General features: G+C 36.7%; 1 protein-coding gene across 3 annotated transcripts; it reads left to right on the top strand.

Annotated features, from left to right (window-relative positions):
- Positions 1-1,426: 1,426 nt before the first annotated feature.
- Positions 1,427-20,668, top strand: FK (Ergosterol biosynthesis ERG4/ERG24 family). Of its 3 annotated transcripts, none has more exons than XM_039048238.2 (13): positions 1,427-1,850; positions 1,969-2,103; positions 2,211-2,281; positions 2,431-2,487; positions 3,611-3,702; positions 17,094-17,141; positions 17,403-17,523; positions 17,614-17,660; positions 18,358-18,439; positions 19,001-19,077; positions 19,170-19,289; positions 20,086-20,160; positions 20,244-20,668. In XM_039048238.2, the coding sequence occupies exons 3-13, from the start codon at positions 2,261-2,263 to the stop codon at positions 20,395-20,397; spliced, it is 894 nt and encodes a 297-aa protein (XP_038904166.1). In that variant the 5' UTR covers positions 1,427-1,850; positions 1,969-2,103; positions 2,211-2,260; the 3' UTR covers positions 20,398-20,668. The 3 variants fall into 3 exon arrangements, 2 of the variants coding, with proteins under 2 accessions (XP_038904166.1, XP_038904165.1); XM_039048237.2 differs by having other exon boundaries at positions 1,479-1,850; positions 1,969-2,086; XR_016524588.1 differs by lacking the exons at positions 1,427-1,850; positions 1,969-2,103; positions 2,211-2,281; positions 2,431-2,487; positions 3,611-3,702 and having other exon boundaries at positions 13,250-17,141.
- The last annotated feature ends 678 nt before the right edge of the window (positions 20,669-21,346 follow it).

The following is a 21,346-nucleotide window of genomic DNA, read 5'->3' as shown; positions in this document are numbered from 1 at the left end:
TAAATATTGTGATTTATAGTGATATTGAGTATCGAAACTTTCGAACGATACAACCATATATTTGAGTAAATTTATATTTCATATTGGTTAAATATCTGTAAACATATAATATAGTGTTCTAAGGTATATTAAATAATAACCATAAATCTGCCAATACATATCAAATATATTTACCCGTATATTTTATACATCGGTTAAAAAATTTGCAAAAATCTAGTACAATGTTTAAAGATACATTTAAAAATAACATGAATCCGCCTGTGAAACAAATTGTTTGATACGTGAAATGGTTTAAATGAAAAATAAAATCATATTAAATGTATTCATGTCTTCGATTGAAAATGGAAAGAAAATTCCAACTAATTAATAGTATATAATAAATGCATTTTCTCTCACTAACATTAAGGGTACTAATTTTTTTTTTCAATTCATCTTATCTCTCCATTTGCCTACCACAAATGTATTTTTGTCCAAAAATCTGTTAGATCTTATATTTGAAAATATTAAAAGATATGGATATATGAAAATAAGTCTTGAAAAGGGATTAAATCTTCGATAAATCCCTATAAATAATGATATTAACTACAAGTAGCAATTATTGTACTAAGACAAACAAAAACCCATAAAGATAGCACGTTCGGAAATTTGACCTATTTCGAATTGTAATATTAAATTAAAACATATATTAGATTTTTCGAGGTACTTACATCATTGCATTGCACATCACAAAATAACTCGTAAAAAAAAAAAAAAAAAAAAACTAATACCATTTACTTACTTATGTCAGGTCGAATTTCAAATCCCACAGCATACACATAAAATCAATATTTCTTTCTCTACTATAAGTTTAACTAAGTGGTCAATATATATTTACTTTCTCTAAAAGATAACCTGTACTGTTCTTTTGGGTTCAAGTTCAAGATGTGTGAGATGAAAAAATTTCTTAGTATTGTACTATTTGTTCACACTATAAATCTGAATTCATAAATGTTATTGGACCTCATTCTATTTATAAATGTATGTTGATGTGACAAACGATAATAGAGATGATATGAATTTTTTTATACCAAATCGATAAATCCTAAAAGAGGAACCCAAATGAGTTTACTAAAACCTAAACTCCAAAAAATTCAATGTGTGACTCGTAAATGGAGTCGAAGTATCAAAATAATATTTAACAAATTAATAAAGAATACTTCAAATAAGTTTACTATTCATTATCCATTTTGGTATAAAACTCTTGTGACTTTATTTTAGGTTTTTTTTAAAGGTATTGTAATTAAAGTATGAGGTGAGAAAATCGAACATCAATCGATAGTATAAACACTATGCCAGTTGAACTACGCTCTTGTGACTTTATTTTAGTTTTATTATAAACGAGATACCACATTAATTATTCTCACTCATGTATCCTTGTCATCTTATTATGCCAAACTTTGATCGCATCATCAAAAGGATCCCCAATCTATTCAATTGTTAATCAATGAACAAATAGAGCTTTGAAACCAAATTCAGCAAATTAGGAATTTGGGAAAAGCCAGCCAAGGCAGGATGGTTCCCGCCTAGTGAAGAGAAATATACAAGCTAGCAGTTCAATTCAACCAGCGCCCGCGCCCGTGGATTTAGGAGTAGGAATGAACTGACTCAGGGCTCGAGCTAAAGGCTGCCAAAGTTGAAATTAGACAATCCCGAGAAGACATTACTCCCATTTTTGCTGCAAGTCGTCACTGTACTAGAGGGAAAACAAGTGGGTCGAGCGAGAAAATCCCAGCAAGTTATCAAGAATCGATTTCTTGAAGAATATGGATCTGGGTTTTCTTCTTCAAGCTTCAATTCCCTCCTGGGAAGCTGTAAGTGTTTGACTCTGTTGCTGTTAATCAGTATATATATATATTTTTTTTATATAAAAGTATGATTTATACTTTAATGCGTTTGAGATTTTCCTGCTATTTGTTGTTGGGCAACCAGGTTGCTATCCTCTTCATCTTCTTCTTTTACCTGGCTATTGCTGGATCTGTTCTACCTGGAAGAGTTATTCCTGGAGTGATTTTGTCAGACCGTACTAGGCTTCAATATCGCTGCAATGGTTTTGTTTTCTCATACGTAATTGCAGTTTATTAAGTTTTATGCCACTGATATTATAATTTCTTCGCAAATGAGTATTAAAATTTGGATCTCTCTTCCTCTCTGGCTTTTTTCTGCTGCTGTAGGTCTATTGTCTCTTCTGGTGCTGATTGCGCTTCTTGGGGTTGGTGTTAAGATGAATTACATTTCTCCCACTGTAAGTGTTCACTGCTTCTCAATATATATCTGATCATTCTACATATTTGGTTCCATAGACCTTTGTTTCATGGAACATTTGTACTAATTTTCCTTCCCTGCCGTGGGTAATCGTTCTTCTTAGAAGCTTATAATACAACGTTTATATAGGCTATATCAGATAGAGGACTGGAGCTGCTATCAGCAACCTTCTGGTTTAGTGTCCTGGTATGTGAAACTTCAAGTTTAACATCTGAACTATTTGATATATATATATGTATGTATGTATCTATTTTTGTGAAAAAACAATTTCATTGATGGTATGATATGAAATTACAAAAGAAGAGGAAGACCTATAGAGGAGACCACTGTCCCCTTTGGCATATTATTAATATGCGAGGATTGAGGAAGTAAATATTTACCAAGCTTCGGCTTACATATTATTATTAGGTATGGAATACCATCTGAACTATTTGCTATAGAGCTAACTGTTGTCCCCTTTGGCATATTATTAATATTACTTACTGACATTTTTTTGCAATGGACTTTTGCATAGCAACATCATTGCTGTCTTTTCATGCTTACCTTTTTCCTTTTAAGATTTGAATGGTGGGGATAGAGACCAATTATAATTGATAATAGAGAGGTACAAGCCGAGGGGGATTTTCAGAGCTCCTGTTGGAAGCATATAACTTATACTAACTAAAAAATATCACTCTAAGGCAAAGCTTTGAATTTATATACTTCATCCCCACATATTTACTGGGGTACATCATAGATTCATAACCATTACATGTGCCCCAATACAGAAATCCTCACATTTACTTTCTTTTTTTTTTTTTTTGGGTAAAAAAAAAACTATACATCATTTCCCACTTCTCTCATTCTCTTTCTATGATTACATTAATTATCAGGGGCCTACGGACACTGAATAACTATTTTCTGTACCTTAACACACAACTTCTTCTCACACAGTGATAAAATAGTCATTTAATGTTAGAATATGATTGTTAGTTTCTTATGGTTTCCAATTTTAATTCTGAAAGGGTCTTCTATAGGTCTATATATTAAAAAAGGATTTCAACTGGATGGTTTCCTACAATGTCCATCAGTAAGCTCGTTTTTATGGCCCCGAATCCCAAACCATCATACAAGAATTTGATGATGATTTTATTTCAATCGCTAAAACACAATACCATTATCATGATTCGTACTAAGAGGTTATCCATAATAACAACATTTCCTTTTTACTGTTCACCAATTTTAGTCTCCGAATCTTCTAGCCTTTTATTATCAATTACTAGTTTCTAACTCTGTTTTCTTAACCTCCTCCTTAATGTCTCACTTTCAGGCAACATTTTTACTCTGTGTTGCTGGCTACAGTTCAAGTAGTCAAAGTTCTTCTCTAAAGCCTTACGTCACCGGAAATTTTGTTCATGATTGGTACTTGCTCAATTTTGGTTCCTTTTTTTCCGTATATTTATAATGTCATTAATTCACATTTTGTGGTGTGTTTTTTTGGCCGAGATGTTTAAATCAAGTTAAGGAATTGGGTGTGTGATGTTAAGAAATGAATTCCTTGCATATAAATGGTTTAACTTTTTTACTCATTAAGATTGTCATTTCTCATTACAGATGTAAAAGACTGACTGGTTTTGAGATCTCTATAATCACCCTTTGAGAAAGAGGTGGTGAAAAATGTGAATTTTTCTTTTTATTGTACATATTGCCATAACATATACGAACACAAAATCTTGCTTATATATTCTATTGAGGAATCTTCTTTTTTTTTTTTTTTTTTTTTTTTTTTTGAAATGGAAACGAACTTTTCATTGAATGAAAAGAGGCTAATGCTCAAAGTATAAAGAGACTTACAAATAACTTTTAATCAAAGCAAGCATAACTAAGGATCAATGGGTGCACCAAACCATCTCTTCTCAACTAGGTTGACACCGCCTTAGTGCTCTTATCACATCCCAGGAACCAAAGAATATCTCTAACATGCTATAAAATTCAAATCAGTACGGCAAAAGACTTAACTTAGGAATTAATACAAAAAAACACACTTAAGATTCAGAGATAAAAGTATTCCAGTTAAGGCAAATGTCTTGGATGGAGTAATATTCGAATAACTTGGATTGTGAACACCAAGAGGATGCAAGAAGCCGGATTGAATTGAAACGGTATGACCAAACTACAGTCTTGTTCTGAAGAACTCTTTGGTTGCGCTCGAACCTAATTTCTGACAACGTGGCCTTGACTGCATTTGAGCAAAGTGGCTGGGCTTTAGGTGAGAGAGAGGGTCCTCTTAATACTTGAGAGACATTAATGGCAAACGAATGTCCAAAGACCCACGACACACTAATGTATGAGAAAAATTTCTACCAACACATACTGGAGTAAGGACAATAAAAAAACAGATGCCGTAGATTTTCACCGTTTGCTTGACAGAGAGGACAGATTGTGGGTGATAAATAATGGCCTTGGAGCTTATGTTGCAATATTGACGAGCAATTAAGGGTTCCATAGATCATAATCCAAATCATAATGTTGATTCTTTTTAGGCTTTGGAAGTCCAAAAGAGCTTGGAAAAGATCTTTATCCATAGGAGAAGAAGAGCAGAGATGCTTTGACAAAGATTTAACAAAGTATTTACCTGAAGGTTCCAATGACCAAATTCTTGCATCTGGGAGACGAGAGGGCCTTTTGCCTTCCAAAGCACACATCGGTTGCTGAAATTCAATTATTTCCTCTTCCTTCAGCTGCCGTCTAAAAGAAAAATTCCAAGAAAGGGTTGTTGAATCCCAGTGATCTTCTATATTGCCATTCGGTGATGTGGCAAGGCAGAAGATTAGGGGAAAAAGTGTTTTAAAAGGTTGAACCATGCACCATTTATCATTCCAGAAGAAAATATTCCTTCCAATACCTAGCTGAAAGTTAGAAAGAGATTCAAACCTGCTCCACATTTTCGAAATATTGATCCATGGACTGTGCAAACTCAAACCAAATTTCCCGGATGTGTGCCAATTATGAGGATCAGTTCCATGAATACTCTTCACAATTTTACACCAAAAAGTGTCAGGCTCCTTCAAAAATCTCCAATTCCATTTGCATAACAAAGCCAAGTTTCTGTTTTCCAGGTTACCTATGTTGAGACCTCCATCTTGCTGTGCTTTTGAAGTTAAATCCCATCTCACCAAGTGGTTTAACTTACTTCCTGATTGACCTTCCCAGAAGAAATTACACATAATTCTTTCAAGCTCCACAATTACATATTTTGGCATTTGAAAGATGGACATGTAATAAATTGGTAGGTTTGCCAAGACTGCATTGCAAAGCGTTAGTCTTTCACCTCTTGACAGATTGTCTCTCTTCTGTCCAACTTTGAGTGCACCTTGTCAATTATGGGTTGCCAAAAAGAGTGTTGCTTTGGGCAATCACCTAAAGGGAGACCCAAATAGATGAAAGGAAGGGATCCAACTGTACAATTTAATCTGGCTGCTGTAGAATACAGGACATCTTCTTCAATATTAATTCCATAGATAGCTGATTTTTCCCAGTTTACTTTTTGACCCGTGCACCATTCGAAGAATTCGACAGTTTGTACAAGAACATCCAGCATTGCTTCATCATATTTGCAAAATAACAAGGTGTCATCTGCAAATTGTAGTATGGATAGGTGGGTCTTGTCCTTCCCAACCAAAAAACCTTCAAAAAGCCCATTCTCATGAATTTGAGAGGAAAGAATTTAAGACTTCACTAATTATGAGAAATAAAAATGGTGAAAGTGGGTTGCCTTAACGAATTCCCCTCGATGCTGGGATTCGTCTTCTAGGTCTTCTATTTATATAGACAAAGAATTTCGGATTTCTGATGCATCCATTGATCCATTCAATCCACTTTGAGTGAAAGCCCATTAACGAGAGTATTCTTTCAAGTATATCACAATCTACTTGGTCAAAGGCCTTCTGCATATCAATTTTAAGAATCCAACCCTTTTTTTCTTTGCTTGATAATCTTTTACTGCTTCATTTGCTATAAGGATCGGGTCTAAAATCTGTCCTCCTCCAATGAAGGGAGTGTCCGAGATTAAGGATGGCATCACCTTTTTCAGCCTCTCAGCTAGGACTTTGGTAATTATTTTGTAGGGAGCTGTGGTAAAACTTATGGGTTTAATGTCTTTGACATACAGAGACTCCTCCTTTTAAGGACGAGACATATAAAATTCTCCTTGATACAAGCATTTAGTTTACCATTTTAATGGAATTCCTCGAACATTTTCTGGAAAGTGGGTTGTAAGTTGGGCCAAAATGCCAAGAAAAATTCCACTGTAAATCTATCTGGTCCCGGGGCTTTGTTTTTTCTGAGTGCTTTTATGGTTTGATGTATTTCCTCACAGCAAAAAAGTGCTATTAAGGTGGAATTCTGAGCTACTGAAACTTGCTTCCAATGGCTGTTTGAAGGGATATATCTTGACCTTGGAATTCTTTTATATAAGGTGATAAAATATTGCAAGATTTCATCCTCGATTGCCCAGAATGAATGTATAGAATTTCCTTCACTTGAAAGCAATTCAGTGATCAAATTCCTTCTTTTCTTTTGCTGGAAGGAATCTGTGGAAGAAAGAAGTGTTTTCATCCCCCAAATTTAACCAATTTAGCTTACTTTTTTGGATTAGATTCCTTTCCTCCAGAGAGTATAGAGCCAACAAATCGCTTTTGATTACTAGCTGGATGTCTTCTTCCAACAATGGAAGCCCTTCAGTTTCAGCCTTTTAAGTAAAAAAAATTCCAGTTCTGAGATAAGGCCAGCCTCTTTTCTTTTCCTCTCCTTTTCAAAATCAGCAAACCAAGCTTTTATTTTCTCTTTTACTTTCCGTAGTTTAAGGTTGAGAGTGAAACCAGCCCAGCCGTTTGAATGATCATCATCCAGAGTTTGTTTGATTATTTCTAAGCAAGCGACATTCAGCAATCAACTATTACAAAATCTGAAAGGACAAGGGCCCCAAAGGATGGAACCTGCCTCTAAAAGCAGATGAAAGTGATCTGAAAATATTCTTGCTTTTCTACTAATGCTGGAATTGCTAAAAAGCTCGTTCCATTGTCTGTTGACTAGGAAACGATCAATGAGAGAATGTGAATGTGTATTTCCTTCTCTTGACCAAGTAAAGTTTCCATTGGATAGAAGAATTTCTAGCAACTCTGACTTCTCTATAAAATTATTAAACTTTCTCATCCCCTTAGTAATTCTTCCCGCTGGAACTCTTTCATGTGCCCATCTTGTAACATTGAAATCTCCCCCAAGACACCAAGGTTCCTCACAATAGTGAAATGGAGAAGTGAGCTCCGACCATAGAAATTTTCTTTCTCTGTAATCATTTGCCCCACATATATTTGTTACCCAAATCTCATTTTTGCACCAAGTTTTGAATTTGACGGAAAGGGAATAACCACCTTTGAGGAATTCAATCGGAGATACTTTGCTTTCATCTCACATTGTGAGCATGCCACCTGATCTTCCAACAGCTTCAACAAATGTCCACCCGATTCCATTAGAACTCCAAATTGCTTTGATGAAATGCTGGTAAAAATCTGTCCGCTTGGTTTCTTGGATTAAAAAAAATGTCTGGATGATGTGATTGTAAGAAGTGTTTTAGGGTCATTTTCTTGGAATTATCATTGAGGCCCCTCGTATTCTAAGAGATGATCTTCTTATTTAAGCAACCTCCCTAGGAGGTGTTATTTCCTGCAATTGGAACCCACAAGTAGCAACTAAAGAGGAAAATTTGGTTGGGATTTGAGATGGAGATAAAGTTGAGGCACTTAAAAAGGGTTGTTGATGCTGAAGAAATAGAGACTTATATTCTTCTCCAAATCGATCAATTTCTTCCTCAACTTCTCGTTTTTCAGGTGACGATTGGAGTCATTCTTCATTGACTTGCTCATGCTAACATTGGACTCATTGTTCGAGTCTTTATAATGTGGCTTGATGTAGTTTTGAGTAAATGTGCCTCGGATAAAGGAGACATTTGAACCTGGAACAGTAAAATTCGATTGACTTGGTGAGCTTTTCTTTTGATGAGCTAGGATTTGAACACACTTGTCCTCTAAGAAATCCGGGTTAGTCGAGTGATTGACCAGAGAATTCGTTGTGTGCTTGTTGCTATGTTTTTGAAATGGAGGAGAGGAGATTGCAGGACTGTCAGGGATAGATTCCTCAAGGACTTTGGTAAGGCTTTTCGACTTCCGGTTGGATAGCTGCTTGACATTGGTTCTGATTCAATCAAGGATAAGGGGGCGACTTTTCAACTTCTAACACTACTGGAGTTGGCGTCTGAGTTTCCATGTCTTTTGAGTTTCCTTCTTGACAATTATTGTTTTGAATTATAAGCACCAAAGTGTCCTCTTCTAAATCACCCTCTACGGCAAAAGTGTCTAATACCATTAATGTATCAGACAGCTCATCCTCTAACTTCTCGTTATTCGCATAATTTTTTTCTAGGTTTTGAGTTGGTGTCTCTTGAGATCTCCTCAGGACCCTTGGTGGTAATATGAACCGTTTCTTCATTTGATATGGCCATGTCATAATCTTCATTTGTCATTACTTCTTTTACTCTGGCTATATCCAACGGATTTGAGAAGTCTGAAGCCGATATCCTTTCTTTGTTGAGAAGAAAATTCCTCTGCTTAACCAAATCATCTCTATTTTCAAACTGAATTAATAATCTTCCCAGTTCCACGTCTTCAATAGTTAAAGAGTCTGGAATGAATCCACAAATTTTTCTCCACTTTAATAATTGCTGAAGAACAATCCAATAGATTTAATGTTTGTGTTGATATTTCAATGAGGCCTCCCGGGTGATGTCTTATGGCTTTAAGAACGGAGTTTTTCCAGAATGGTAATGGCAGGTTCTTCATTGCAATCCACCCTCCGTAACTAGTAATGACTTTTGGCAAAGAGTGAATCTTCTTTGTCCATGGCTCAATTTTTAGATGTAGATTACCGACGTAGCTCCATTTTCCGTTCCCATACTCAGGGTCCATAGCCCCTTTACATTTAATTAAAGCTTTATCCGCTGCAATGGGTTGATTGCAATAGAGACTTGAAAAAACTCTTCAACAGTATTCTTGATTTCAAACAAGAGTAATACTCCATCATTTTTGTTACTACTAACATAGATTCAAGCGGCACATTCCATATTTCCTTCTCCTTTTTAACCCAAAACGATGAAGCACGGGTGGGAATTTTTCTGAAATACAAACTCTCAGTTCTGGCGCGAATATGCTTTTCCCCTTTCGTTTTCTCAGTTCCAACTTCTGAATTTGATTCCACTCTTTCTTTGGAATTAACTTGAAGATTTTCACCCACTTTTTCATCTTCATGATGGGTGTGTGGGGAATGAATGTTAATCTGAATGCTTCCTTTTAACATTTGAGCAAAAGAGGACCACTCCTATTTATTCCTTCTGACTGGAATATGTATATTCCTCCTTCCTCCTATTGAAAGTCATAGGGCGTATTCCACGAACCATCCTTCTCTAAATTTAAATTTTGCTATACGGTGAACTCCTCTATCTACTCTGTATTTTTCGGAGTAAAAGTCTTGCAGATTGTCTTTCAGGAGATTGTTGAAGTTGTCTATCAAGTCCTTCGTCATCTAAATCGAAAGGGAAACAGTCTGCTTCTTTTCAACGTCTTCCACTAGGAACCCATTCTCATCGAACCACACGCAGAGTTGGTGGATATCAATAACGCAGCTTTTGACTTCCGTGGGAATCGGAGCTTAGGTTTCTTTGCTTTCTGATATTTCTGTAATAGAGAGGAAGGCGGCAGAGAGGGGTAGGGATTTGCCGAAGCAAGCTAGAAGAGAGGAAGGAGAGGAGAGAGAGAAGAGAGGGGGAGGAGAAAGGGGAGAAGAGAGAGGAAAGAGGAGTTTATTCATTACTATAGTGATCAAATTAGCACAGTAAATAGTCAAATTTTAAATCTTTCTCAATCCTGGAGAAAAATGTGAACATATACAACCCATAAAGGATAGTGCCCATCCTTTGCAGTCATTATTGAGGAATCTGTTAAATGCAATGGCTAGAACTAAATTCCGAGGCTTACCGTGTATGGCTTTAGGACTTTTAGTTTATTTCTTAGCTGAATGCCTGTTAGCATTGGTTGAAAATAGGGTTTTTACTCTAGGGGTATTTTTGTAATTGCTTCTAACCCTAGGGTTCTCTACAAGTCTATTTATTCACCCTGTTTCTCATGTATTCAGTGTATTAGTTTTATAATAATAAAAGAAAAGATCTGTACCGTGGTTTTTCTCCCTGGTTTAGGGTTTCCACGTAAATATTGTGTTTTTTCTCTGTTATTATTTTCATCATGGTATCAGAGCAAAGGGACGAAATCCTAGCCATTATGGAAGAAAACCATCCACAATCGCCTTACGCAGGTGGATCTTCAAGTTTTGATATGCAAACCGCTATTAGGGTTGCGGTTAAGGAGTGTTTTCAGGCTGCCCTACCAGACTTAATCTCCGCCGCCTGATTGCAGGCAACCAATTCTTCAGGAAACCATCCGATTGCAACGGGATTACAGTCGCCGATCAGGAACAGCCCAAGAACGTCGACGGACAGAGGCGTTTCCGACGTGTAGGCAACCGACGAGCTTCCGATTGCTCCCCTTCGGCTATCTGAGTTTCCGGTCGTCGATTATGGGGTTTCGTTTTCTGTCGAACCCGCTTTTCCGATCGATGAAGCAGCACCGCTTAGGGTTTCATCTTTTACCTCCTTCAGAAACACGACAGTGCCGCCGGTGTACACCCAAGGAGTCGCGACAGGCCCGGTGAGTTACTCCGTCCGGCAAGGAGAGCAGAATCTCTCCAATTCTGTTCTCGGTTCGTTTGACCAGAGGGATGAGGGTTTTTCCGACAACCATCTTGAGCAGCGCAGCCGACCGGGGCCTTCTCATTTAACGGCGATCTCTCAGCCGGCTATCAGTGCCCCGCCTGTGACCATGGCGACTCGGTTTCCAGCCGGTTGTAGTTTGGTTCATTACTCCGATGATGTGAGACATCGATTGGCTTTTTTGCATCAGCAGATTTCAGATACAATGCTTGGCACAACTTCCCAACCGCCTACTGGTTCAGAGAATCCGGTAAACTTGTTATCTATTTTGCCCAATACAAATTACTTAACTGGTTCAGTAGGCAATTCTGCAAGAGTTTTGGTTGGAGAAAAACTGAATGGGGAGAATTACTTCTCATGGTCCTAGTCAATTCGAATGGCTCTAGAAGGTAGGCATAAATTCGGATATCTGACAGGAGAAATTCCACAACCCATCCTAGGTGATCCTCAAGAAAGAATCTGGAAAGGGGAGGACTTTTTGCTATGGTCTACTCTTATCTATCAACTGTATGGAGCCCCAGATTGGCCGGTCTCTTCTATATGCAGCAACTGCAAGAGATATCTGGGAGGCAACCAGGGACTTGTACTCACAACGACAAAACGCATCCCGGTTGTACACTTTACATAAACAAGTCCATGAATGCAAGTAAGGAAACATGACTGTTACGTCCTACTTCAATAAGCTGTTAGTTTTTTGGCAAGAAATGGATTTGTGCCGGGAGATTATCTGGAACTGCGTACATGATAGGGCACAGTATTTGAAGCTTGAAGAGGCAGATCGGGTTTATGTGTTTTTGGCCTGATTGAACCCAAAATATGATAGTGTTCGAAGTCGCTTATTGGGTCAACGACCTATTCCGTCTCTCCGAGAGGTGTGTTCCGAGATTTGTCTAGAAGAAGACCGATTACAGGCTATGAACAATCCAGTGATAGCCTCTGTTGATGCATCAGCCTTTGTCTCAAAGGCGTCCAATTCCGACAGTGACAAAAAGCCCATACCTGTCTGTGAGCACTGTAGGAAGCCGTGGCATACGAAGGACCAATGTTGGAAGCTACATGGCAGGCCCCTGAACAGTAAGAAACGATAGTCCCATGACAGATCAAACTCCGGACATACTTTTGTAAGTGATCCAGTTACTGAAAATTCACAGCATCAGTCATTAGTCTATAGTAAGACCAATATGAATGCCGTCAGAGTAAGTGTCATTGCTCAATCAGGTACATTCTTAGCTCTTGGTCTTGTTAGCATTAATGGCAAGAAACCCTGGATCGTAGATTCAGGGGCTACAAATCATCTCACTAGTTCTTCAGAATTATTTGTTACTTACTATCCGAGTGCGGGGAATGAACGTACCAGAATTGCAGATGGGTCTTTTGCCCCAGTTGCAGGAAAAGGGAATACTTTTCCTCTTGATGGTTTTATTTTACGTGATACTCTTCATGTGCCACAAATATCTTATAATCTTTTATCGGTCAATAAAATTACAAGAGATCTGAATTATAAAGCTATTTTTTCACCAGACTCTGTTGTGTTTCAGGATCAGAAGTTGGGGATGACGATTGGCACTGCCTGGCATGATAGGGGGCTCTACTTTCTTTCTGACGAGACTTCTTCTAGGGAGGATCACACCGCTGGTTTTATGTCTTTAAAGTTTTCTACTTCTGAAAATGACTTTATATTATGGCATTATCGTTTAGGCCATTCGAACTTTCAGTATATGAAATATTTATTTCCACATTTGTTTCGCAATATTGATATAGCATCTTTAACTTGTGATGTATGCATTTGTACCAAGCAAAGTCGTATTTCGTTTGTTCTCAACCATATAAGCCATCTAGTCCTTTCTCCTTTATTCATATTGATGTCTGGGGACCATCACCAACCACTACCTCTACTGGTAAACGTTGGTTCGTCACCTTCATAGACGACCATACACGTCTTACTTGGGTATTCTTACTAGCCGATAAGTTAGAGGTGTCGTCTACCTTTAAACAATTTTATACTATGATTGAAACCCAGTTCCATGCCAAAATTGGGATTTTAAGGAGTGATAATGGACGAGAGTTCTTTAATACCTCTGTTCATGACTTTTTTGTGTCTAAGGGAATTGTTTATTAGAGCTCGTGTGCTTATACTCAACAAAATGGAGTAGCCGAGCGTAAAAATTGCCATCTGGTGGAAGTTGCCCGGTCTTTAATGTTGTCTGCTACTCTTCCGTCCTACCTATGGGGAGATGCCATTCTTACAGCAGCTCACCTCATCAACCGTATGCCTTCTCGTGTCCTTGACTTTTATAATCCCTTAGACCTTTTCAAAGAGTTCTTTCTGACTACTCGTCTGATTTCCAATGTACCCCTCCGTGTCTTCGGCTGTGTCGCTTTTGTCCACTCTCATGGCCTAGATCGCACAAAATTTCACCCTCGTGCTAAAAAATGTGTCTTTGTTGGGTATCCCCTTCATCAACGTGGATATAAATGCTATCATCCATCCTCTAGAAAATATTCTATATCCATGGATATTACCCTTGTTGAAGACCAACCTTTCTTTCCCGTTAGTCATCTTCAGGGGGAGAGTCCAAGTGAAGAGCCTAACTGGTCCACCTATGCTATTCCCTTAGGGGATTCCACTCTGATCCATTCCACTAGTTCTGAAAGAGCCTGCCCTGTTCTCCCTACCAACCAGCTTCCTTGGATAACTTACTATAGGAAGAATCGTCGAAAGGAAGAATTGCCACCTGTTAATCTGTCGGCTCAGGTCTAGGAGTCAGAACTGGCATCTGGTTTAGGTACGTGTATTCCTGAAACTAATGAAGTTGATATATGTATGGAGACTGACAAGTGCAGGGACGAAAAAGATGAAGGAGGTCGAAATGGCCATACCGAATATGTGACAGATGAAGAAACAACTGAAAGAGAGAATAATAAAGGGAAAAGTCCTGTTGTTGACAAAGGAGTGGAAGATATTACTAAAAATCTCGAGTTACAGGTGACCAGTCATGCTGAGAAACCGAGAGAAGTGGAAAATCATGATGCCCCTCTCGATCTTCCGATAGCACTAAGGATAGGTACTCGCTCATGTGCAAAGTACTCTATGCACAACTACTTGACGTATAATAACTTGTCTTCCGAGTTTAAAGCATTTACCACTAGCTTGGACACCATAATAATTCCAAGCAATATCCGTGAAGCCATGGAGAACTCTGAATGGAAATCGGCTGTTATGAAAGAAATGAGGGCGCTTGAGAAAAATGGTATATGGGTACAGGTGCCTTTACCAGAAGGACACAAGACAGTTGGTTGCAAATGGGTTTTCACTGTAAAATACAAATCAGATGGGACGATTGATCGGTATAAGGCTAGACTTGTTGCTAAAGGTTTTACCCAGACTTACGGAGTTGATTATTCTGAAACATTCTCTCCCGTAGCTAAACTCAATACTATTTGTGTGTTGTTGTCAATTGCTGTTAACAAAGATTGGCCACTGTATCAATTGGACGTTAAAAATGCGTTCCTTAATGGTGAACTTGAAGAGGAGGTCTATATGAGCCCGTCTCCTGGATTTGAAAGTCAGTTCAAGCACAAGGTTTGCAGACTGAAGAAATCCTTATATGGACTGAAACAATCCCCAAGGGCTTGGTTTGATAGGTTTACTACATTTGTTAAAGCACAAGGTTACAACCAAGGGCACTCAGATCATACACTATTTACAAAACGATCTGTTTTCGGGAAGATTGCTGTTCTCATAGTGTATGTTGATGATATTGTTTTGTTTGGTGATGATGAGAGTGAAATTATAAGGCTTAAAATGAGAATGGCCAAAAAATTTGAAATTAAAGACCTTGGTAAGCTGAGATACTTCCTGGGAATGGAGGTAGCTCGATCAAGAGAAGGTATTTCAGTATTGCAAAGAAACTATACACTTGATTTACTCAAAGAGACAGACATGACTGGCTGTAAACCTGTTGACACACCTGTGAAGTATAATGCAAAACTTGGTGTTACAAACAACGAGGTTCCTGTGAGCAAGGAAAGGTACCAGAGATTGGTTGGAAAGCCGATCTACCTATCCCATACCAGACCAGACATTTCATATGCAGTAAGCGTTGTGAGCCAGTTTATGCAAGCTCCGTATGAGGAACATATGAATGCAGTTGAGCGTATCCTTCGATATTTGAAGGGAACCCCCGATAAGGGCTTAATGTTTAAAAAATCTGGGAAAAGAACGATTGAAGCCTATACATATTCTGATTGGACAGACTTTGTTATTGATAGAAAGTCAACTTTTGGATATTATACCTTTGTCTGGGGTAACCTTGTCACTTGGCGAAGTAAGAAACAGGGAGTAGTGGCGAGGAGTAGTGCTGAAGCTGAGTACAGGGCAATGAATTTGGGAATTTGTGAAGAAATCTGGTTAAATAAGGTGTTGACTGATTTTTACCAAGACAGGGAGCTTCCAATGAGATTGTTCTGTGATAATAAAGCTGCAATAAACATTGCGAACAACCCAATTTAGCATGACAGGACCAAACATGTAGAGATTGACCGACACTTCATTAAAGAAAGATTGGATAACAGGAGCATTTGTATTCCTTATATTCTGTCTAATCAACAAGTGATAGATGTTCTCACCAAGGGGTTGCTTAGACCAAATTTTGACTATTGTCTCAGCAAATTGGGTCTTATCAATATTTATGCACCAACTTGAGGGGGAGTGTTGAAAATAGGGTTTTGGGAGTGTTGAAAATAGGGTTTTTACTCTAGGGGTATTTTTGTAATTGCCTCTAACCCTAGGGTTCTCTACAAGTCTATTTATTCACCCTGTTTCTCATGTATTCAGTGTATTAGTTTTATAATAATAAAAGAAAAGATCTGTATCGTGGTTTTTCTCCCTGGTCTAGGGTTTCCACGTAAATATTGTGTTTTTTCTCTGTTATTATTTTCATTAGCATTACATGGTCATATATCACAAAACTTTCTAGTTTTTCGGTTTGTTGTAAAACACATTTTGAGTTTCAGAAAAGGTTGCCAGTTATGGGCACATAACAATTAGAATGTAAGTAACTTGATAAATTTGTGAGAAACGATGATCATTTATATTTTATTTTCACTCCCATCGAGTCTTCCACAGGATTTTGCTTATGTTCTCCTGAATCAATATGGTTTAATTTAAACATCTATTTGAAAAGTTGCTTATTATTTTCTAAAAAATCAATGGGATGACCATTTAGTTTTGGGTTTTGAGTTTTTGAAAATTAAGCTTACTTCCACCGATGAGTTTCTTTGTTTGGTATTGACTTTTTATAAATGTTTTCAAATCCAAGCTAAATTTGAAAATTTGAAAAGGTAGTTTTTATAAGCTTGATTTTGTTTTAGAATTTAGCTAAATTTCAAATTTAGCCAATGGTCAATCTCTTTGGGATCATTGGATAAACTATTTCGGGCTTTGTTGGGTTTGGAATAGAGGTTGCTTCATCACCAGTGGAGGAGGTGCTAGCTTCTTACCATATGGGGTATTTGATTTGAGATTAATAATAGGATCTTTAGACAAGACGAGTCGAAAGGTCATGTTGCAAGGTTTTCGAGTTGGCTAGATTTAATGCCTTTTGGGCATTCGTTATAATTATGATCTTGGTTGATTTTATTGGATTAGAGCCCTTTTAGTTTTATGTAGTTTATTCCAAGACTCCTTGTTGGGGATGTTTTTTTGTATGTCCTTGTAATTATTTCATCTTTTCTCAATGAAAGTTCGGTTTCTTCCCCCAAAACAAGGAAAAGTTTCTTTACCAAAAATGAAAATCATTATGAAAAGTGTCAAAACAAGCTTTTCAAACAAAAAATCAAATGGTTATCAAATGGGACCTAATTTTTTTTGTTTGCTGAATTCTTGAAGTCTGATTTGGCCACTTGTCTAAATGTCGGTCTTCATGTTGCTTAACAGGTGGTTTGGTATACAGTTGAATCCTCACTTTTTGGGCATTGACCTCAAGTATGTTACTTGTTTTGAACTTTATCATGCGCCATTCAGTAATAGTGTTATTAGTTCAATCACCACTTCCCATAAGATGATGCCCAAGGCCGCTTACGTTTATTGATTTTCGGTCATATGGTGCAATCCTCTTATTATTTCACCAATAGATGGGTCTTTTCACATGATATCTCATCATTGCTGGTTAATATAAGTTTTGTTTATTCACTTATGGTGGGGTTATTATATATATTGACAAGAATTCTGAAATTCCTCCTGTAGATTTTTCTTTGTGAGAGCTGGAATGATGGGCTGGCTACTTATTAACCTATCAATTCTTGCAAGAAGTATTTTGAACGCCACCTTGAGCCAATCAATGATCCTCTACCAGACATTTTGTGCGGTAAACTGATAATCCAAAGCATTCCTTCATTCTTCTTATAATTTGGATGGCGCCTAGTAATTGGATGTCTGGTCTAAAATGTTGATTTAGATATACGTTCTGGACTACTTCATTCACGAGGAGTACATGACCTCCACGTAAGTACATTTTCAGATCATTTCCTATTGTTTGAAACATTTTTTGAAATGCTTCTGACAAAAGCTCCTTTGCAATGTAAAAGCAAGTAGAGCTTAAATTGGTGAGTTTCATGCTTGATTGTCACATATTGTTTGTTCTTGATTGTTTAAGAGCCAAAGTTCTTGAACGTAAATAAGTCTGCCAATGGCAAGTAATGGACAAACCCTAACCAATCCCTTGGGCACCAGGGAAACAAAAAGTGAATGACATCCATAAAAATTTGCTAGTGTTCTAAGGGCTGAATATATATGTTGCCACCCTAGGCTATTGTTTCTTATTGAAACTCGGTCATATTTAAAACTCTGAATCTTTGTCCACATAAGCCAGCTTCTCAAACCTTAGGTAGCCCAATTAGTTACTTGGAGACAGTTGTGAATCTGGTTCTGCTCTTCACCAACACGCTAAACAAAATGCAAAATACATTATACCAAAAACGTGTCATTTCAAAAGACTAGTTTCTGTTATGCAGTGAATAATAGCTCTTCTTGAATGTCGGAAGTAGTCTCTGTTTAATTTTGTGCCATCATGAATTCTTAATTGTGTCTGCACTTGTATCATGCTCATTATATAGATTTTAAGTATGGAAGACTCACTTCATTGCACTTTGCAATTTTGTGCAGTCAGACTGAATATTAGTTGATGATTTATCTTTTGTAGATGGGACATAATTGCTGAGAGATTGGGGTTCATGCTGGTATTTGGGGATCTTGTTTGGATACCTTTTACATTTAGCATTCAGGTAAATAATGAAGTCGTTTTCTTCTTCCATCATCTCATGTTGAAATCCAAGTTACCCATTAATGCTTAAGAGTTAAGAGCTCTCTCTTTTTTTTTTCTTCCTTTTCTTTCCCCCCGTTTTTCCTGCCGCCACAAGAACTTTGCACATGAACTTATAAGTCATCTCTATGACTAAATTTTTGCATGAAGCCAGGATCATTTTTGCGCTACTTTTGACTTTATTTTGTGTAAAAAAATGGATGCTCAACTCTCCCATTTCTAATCGAGACTCAACCTTACGATTCCGGATTGTCTTGCACATTTGACTACCATAAAACTCTGAAACATCGTCTTCATTCTTCAACTTATATTTGAGAACATAGTGTAGCTCTGTTTCTTTTTCGGAATTCGTTTTTTCTTTTGCTATATGCTTGCTAAACTATATGCACATGTAAGCATAGTGATTTATTTATTTATTTATTAGTATTCTAGAAAATTGTCCAATGATGTACCTAAACTTTGAAACACATGGCTTCTATAAAAGAGTTTCTGTAAAAGGTTGACTTTTTTCCTTTTGTTATAGGGTTGGTGGCTTTTGACAAACAAGGCGGAGCTAACAACAGCTGCTACCATAGCTAACTGCTTAGTCTTTGTAATTGGGTAGTTACCATGACATGACTTATAATTGACACTTTCTCCTCTCGGCTTGAAGATTTGCTAAATTTGAGTTTTCTCTGTACTAATTTGGGCAGATATCTTGTGTTTAGAGGATCTAACAAGCAGAAACACATGTTTAAAAAGAACAACAAAGCGCTTATATGGGGTAAGCCTCCGAAAGTTGTTGGAGGAAAGTTGCTTGCGTCTGGTTATTGGTAAGATTTTCATCTATTTAGTTTACTTGTTACCATGGCCATAACATCCAATCAGTTGAAACTTTGATTTCTCTACCAATGTTTTTTTTAAAAACCGAAAGAAAACCAAGAAATCATTAGGATGATCAGCTTCTGTTCAGCACTGTATGGTAATATTCTCTTTTCTGTTTCTCATTTATTTTTCCAGTTTTCCATTTTTTAAGAAAGAAAGACGGCTTGATAGTGGTAACTATTTCTTTTATCACGGCTCTTAAAATCAAAAGAAATTGATTTTTTTTAATAATAATAAAAAATCTTTTAAAGAGGATTCTTGAAAATGAAAAGGCGAGAAACACAAAACAATTACCAAACAAATACATCTCTCAAAAATGAAAAGAAGAAATAGGAAACGAGAAACAGTATACTCCTAGGTTATTATAGTTGGGTTATAATAGTTTGTGTTTAGGGTGTAGATTATTTTAGTTTGGGTTCCAATAGTATGTGTTTGAGGTGTAAACTATTTTAGTTTGAGAAGAAATTAGTAGACACTGTAGCAAAGAATAAAAAAATGATGAATATAAAATAATAAAAACGGTAGCAGATGAGAGTTTTGAAATAGTATTTACTGTAGCTAATTGAGAGTTTTGAAATAGTATTTATTGTAGCAAGAGGTGGTTATTATAGTCTTATGATAGTCTTTGCCTCAAACGTCTCCTTAATTATTCGATCTTCAAATCTAAGCCCCATTGAGATCTTAAATTTGGAAGTGTGGGTATTGTCCGGACATGGAGATTTTCTAATACTTGTTCTTGAATAGGGGAATTGCTAGGCACTGTAATTACCTTGGAGACTTGTTGCTTGCACTTTCTTTCAGCTTGCCATGTGGGATAAGGTAATTCTTTGGTTCCTATATCTTTGTAGCCAAAGAAAGCAAAAGCCAAACCCATGAAGAGAAATCTCCTTTCATTTTTGCAGCTCCCCAATTCCATACTTTTATCCCATGTATCTTCTCATTCTGCTAATATGGAGAGAGAGACGAGATGATGCTCGTTGTGCCGAGAAGTATAAAGACATTTGGGCAGAGTACACCAAACTCGTCCCCTGGAGAATATTGCCTTATGTTTATTAGCATCAACGGATGTCGTTACGTGCTCAAAATGTGAACACTCTTGTCACTGAAATGTTAGTCTTCTTCTTGTCTGGTACCCTCTCTTCTATTCTTCTTCAGGACACAATTTTCATATGTTTTCCATGTTTATGGATTATCTGCATTTTATGAGGTCTGTGTTTAGTTATTTCTTGTCTGCTCATTTTGTCTCAACTTAGTCAACCTGCACTCTAGTTTCTAGAATTGTTAGAAATTTTTGTGGCATTAATTATAAATATAAATATTCTCTCTTTTTTTTAATCCCTTCCCCCTCCCTTTATCTGTGAACCGTCTTAATTGTGACAAAAATTAATAGAATCGAGTATCTCGTATCAAAAGTTATCTTGTCTTTGATTTAGCAAGTCAACCTAAATATAACTCAATTGGTTAAGATATATATTATCAATCAAGAAGAGGGTTGAATCTAAAAATATAATAAAATAAAATTGAAAAAAAACCAATCTTAAGGAGTGCTATATTTGTTTAGAATAACAAGTTTAGTATTAAATATTAAGGTGTGTTTAATGATTCTCTAAAATTTTCAAGTGTTCGGTAAGTTTTTATATTTTTAATGTTATGTCTAATGTGTAAACCCAATAACAAATAAGTATGTAAACGATCATTTAAAGAAAATGAAAGCGAAACACTTTAAAATTAGTATATTTAATCTATTGATAGACTTAATACAAGTGAGAAATAGACGTTTATCACTAACAAATATATAAACTCTATCATTAATTTATCTTTAATAGACGTTTATTGTTATGTTATGTTTGCAAATGAGAAATGAACACACTTAATTGCAAGTGAGAAATAGACGTTTATTGTTATCCAATAGAAAAGTGATTAGAAATGTTCAAATAAGTGCATAATAATGTTTTTTTTAGATAATGTTATGTTTGTAGATGGGAAATATTGTTATTTGTAATCA

This window comes from Benincasa hispida, chromosome 11, assembly GCF_027475165.1.
Source record: "Benincasa hispida cultivar pf3 chromosome 11, pf3_genome.v1.1, whole genome shotgun sequence".
Classification (NCBI taxonomy): Eukaryota; Viridiplantae; Streptophyta; class Magnoliopsida; order Cucurbitales; family Cucurbitaceae; genus Benincasa; species Benincasa hispida.
The sequence above is the reverse complement of the archived record's forward strand: the minus strand, read 5'-3'. Positions and strand labels throughout refer to the sequence as shown.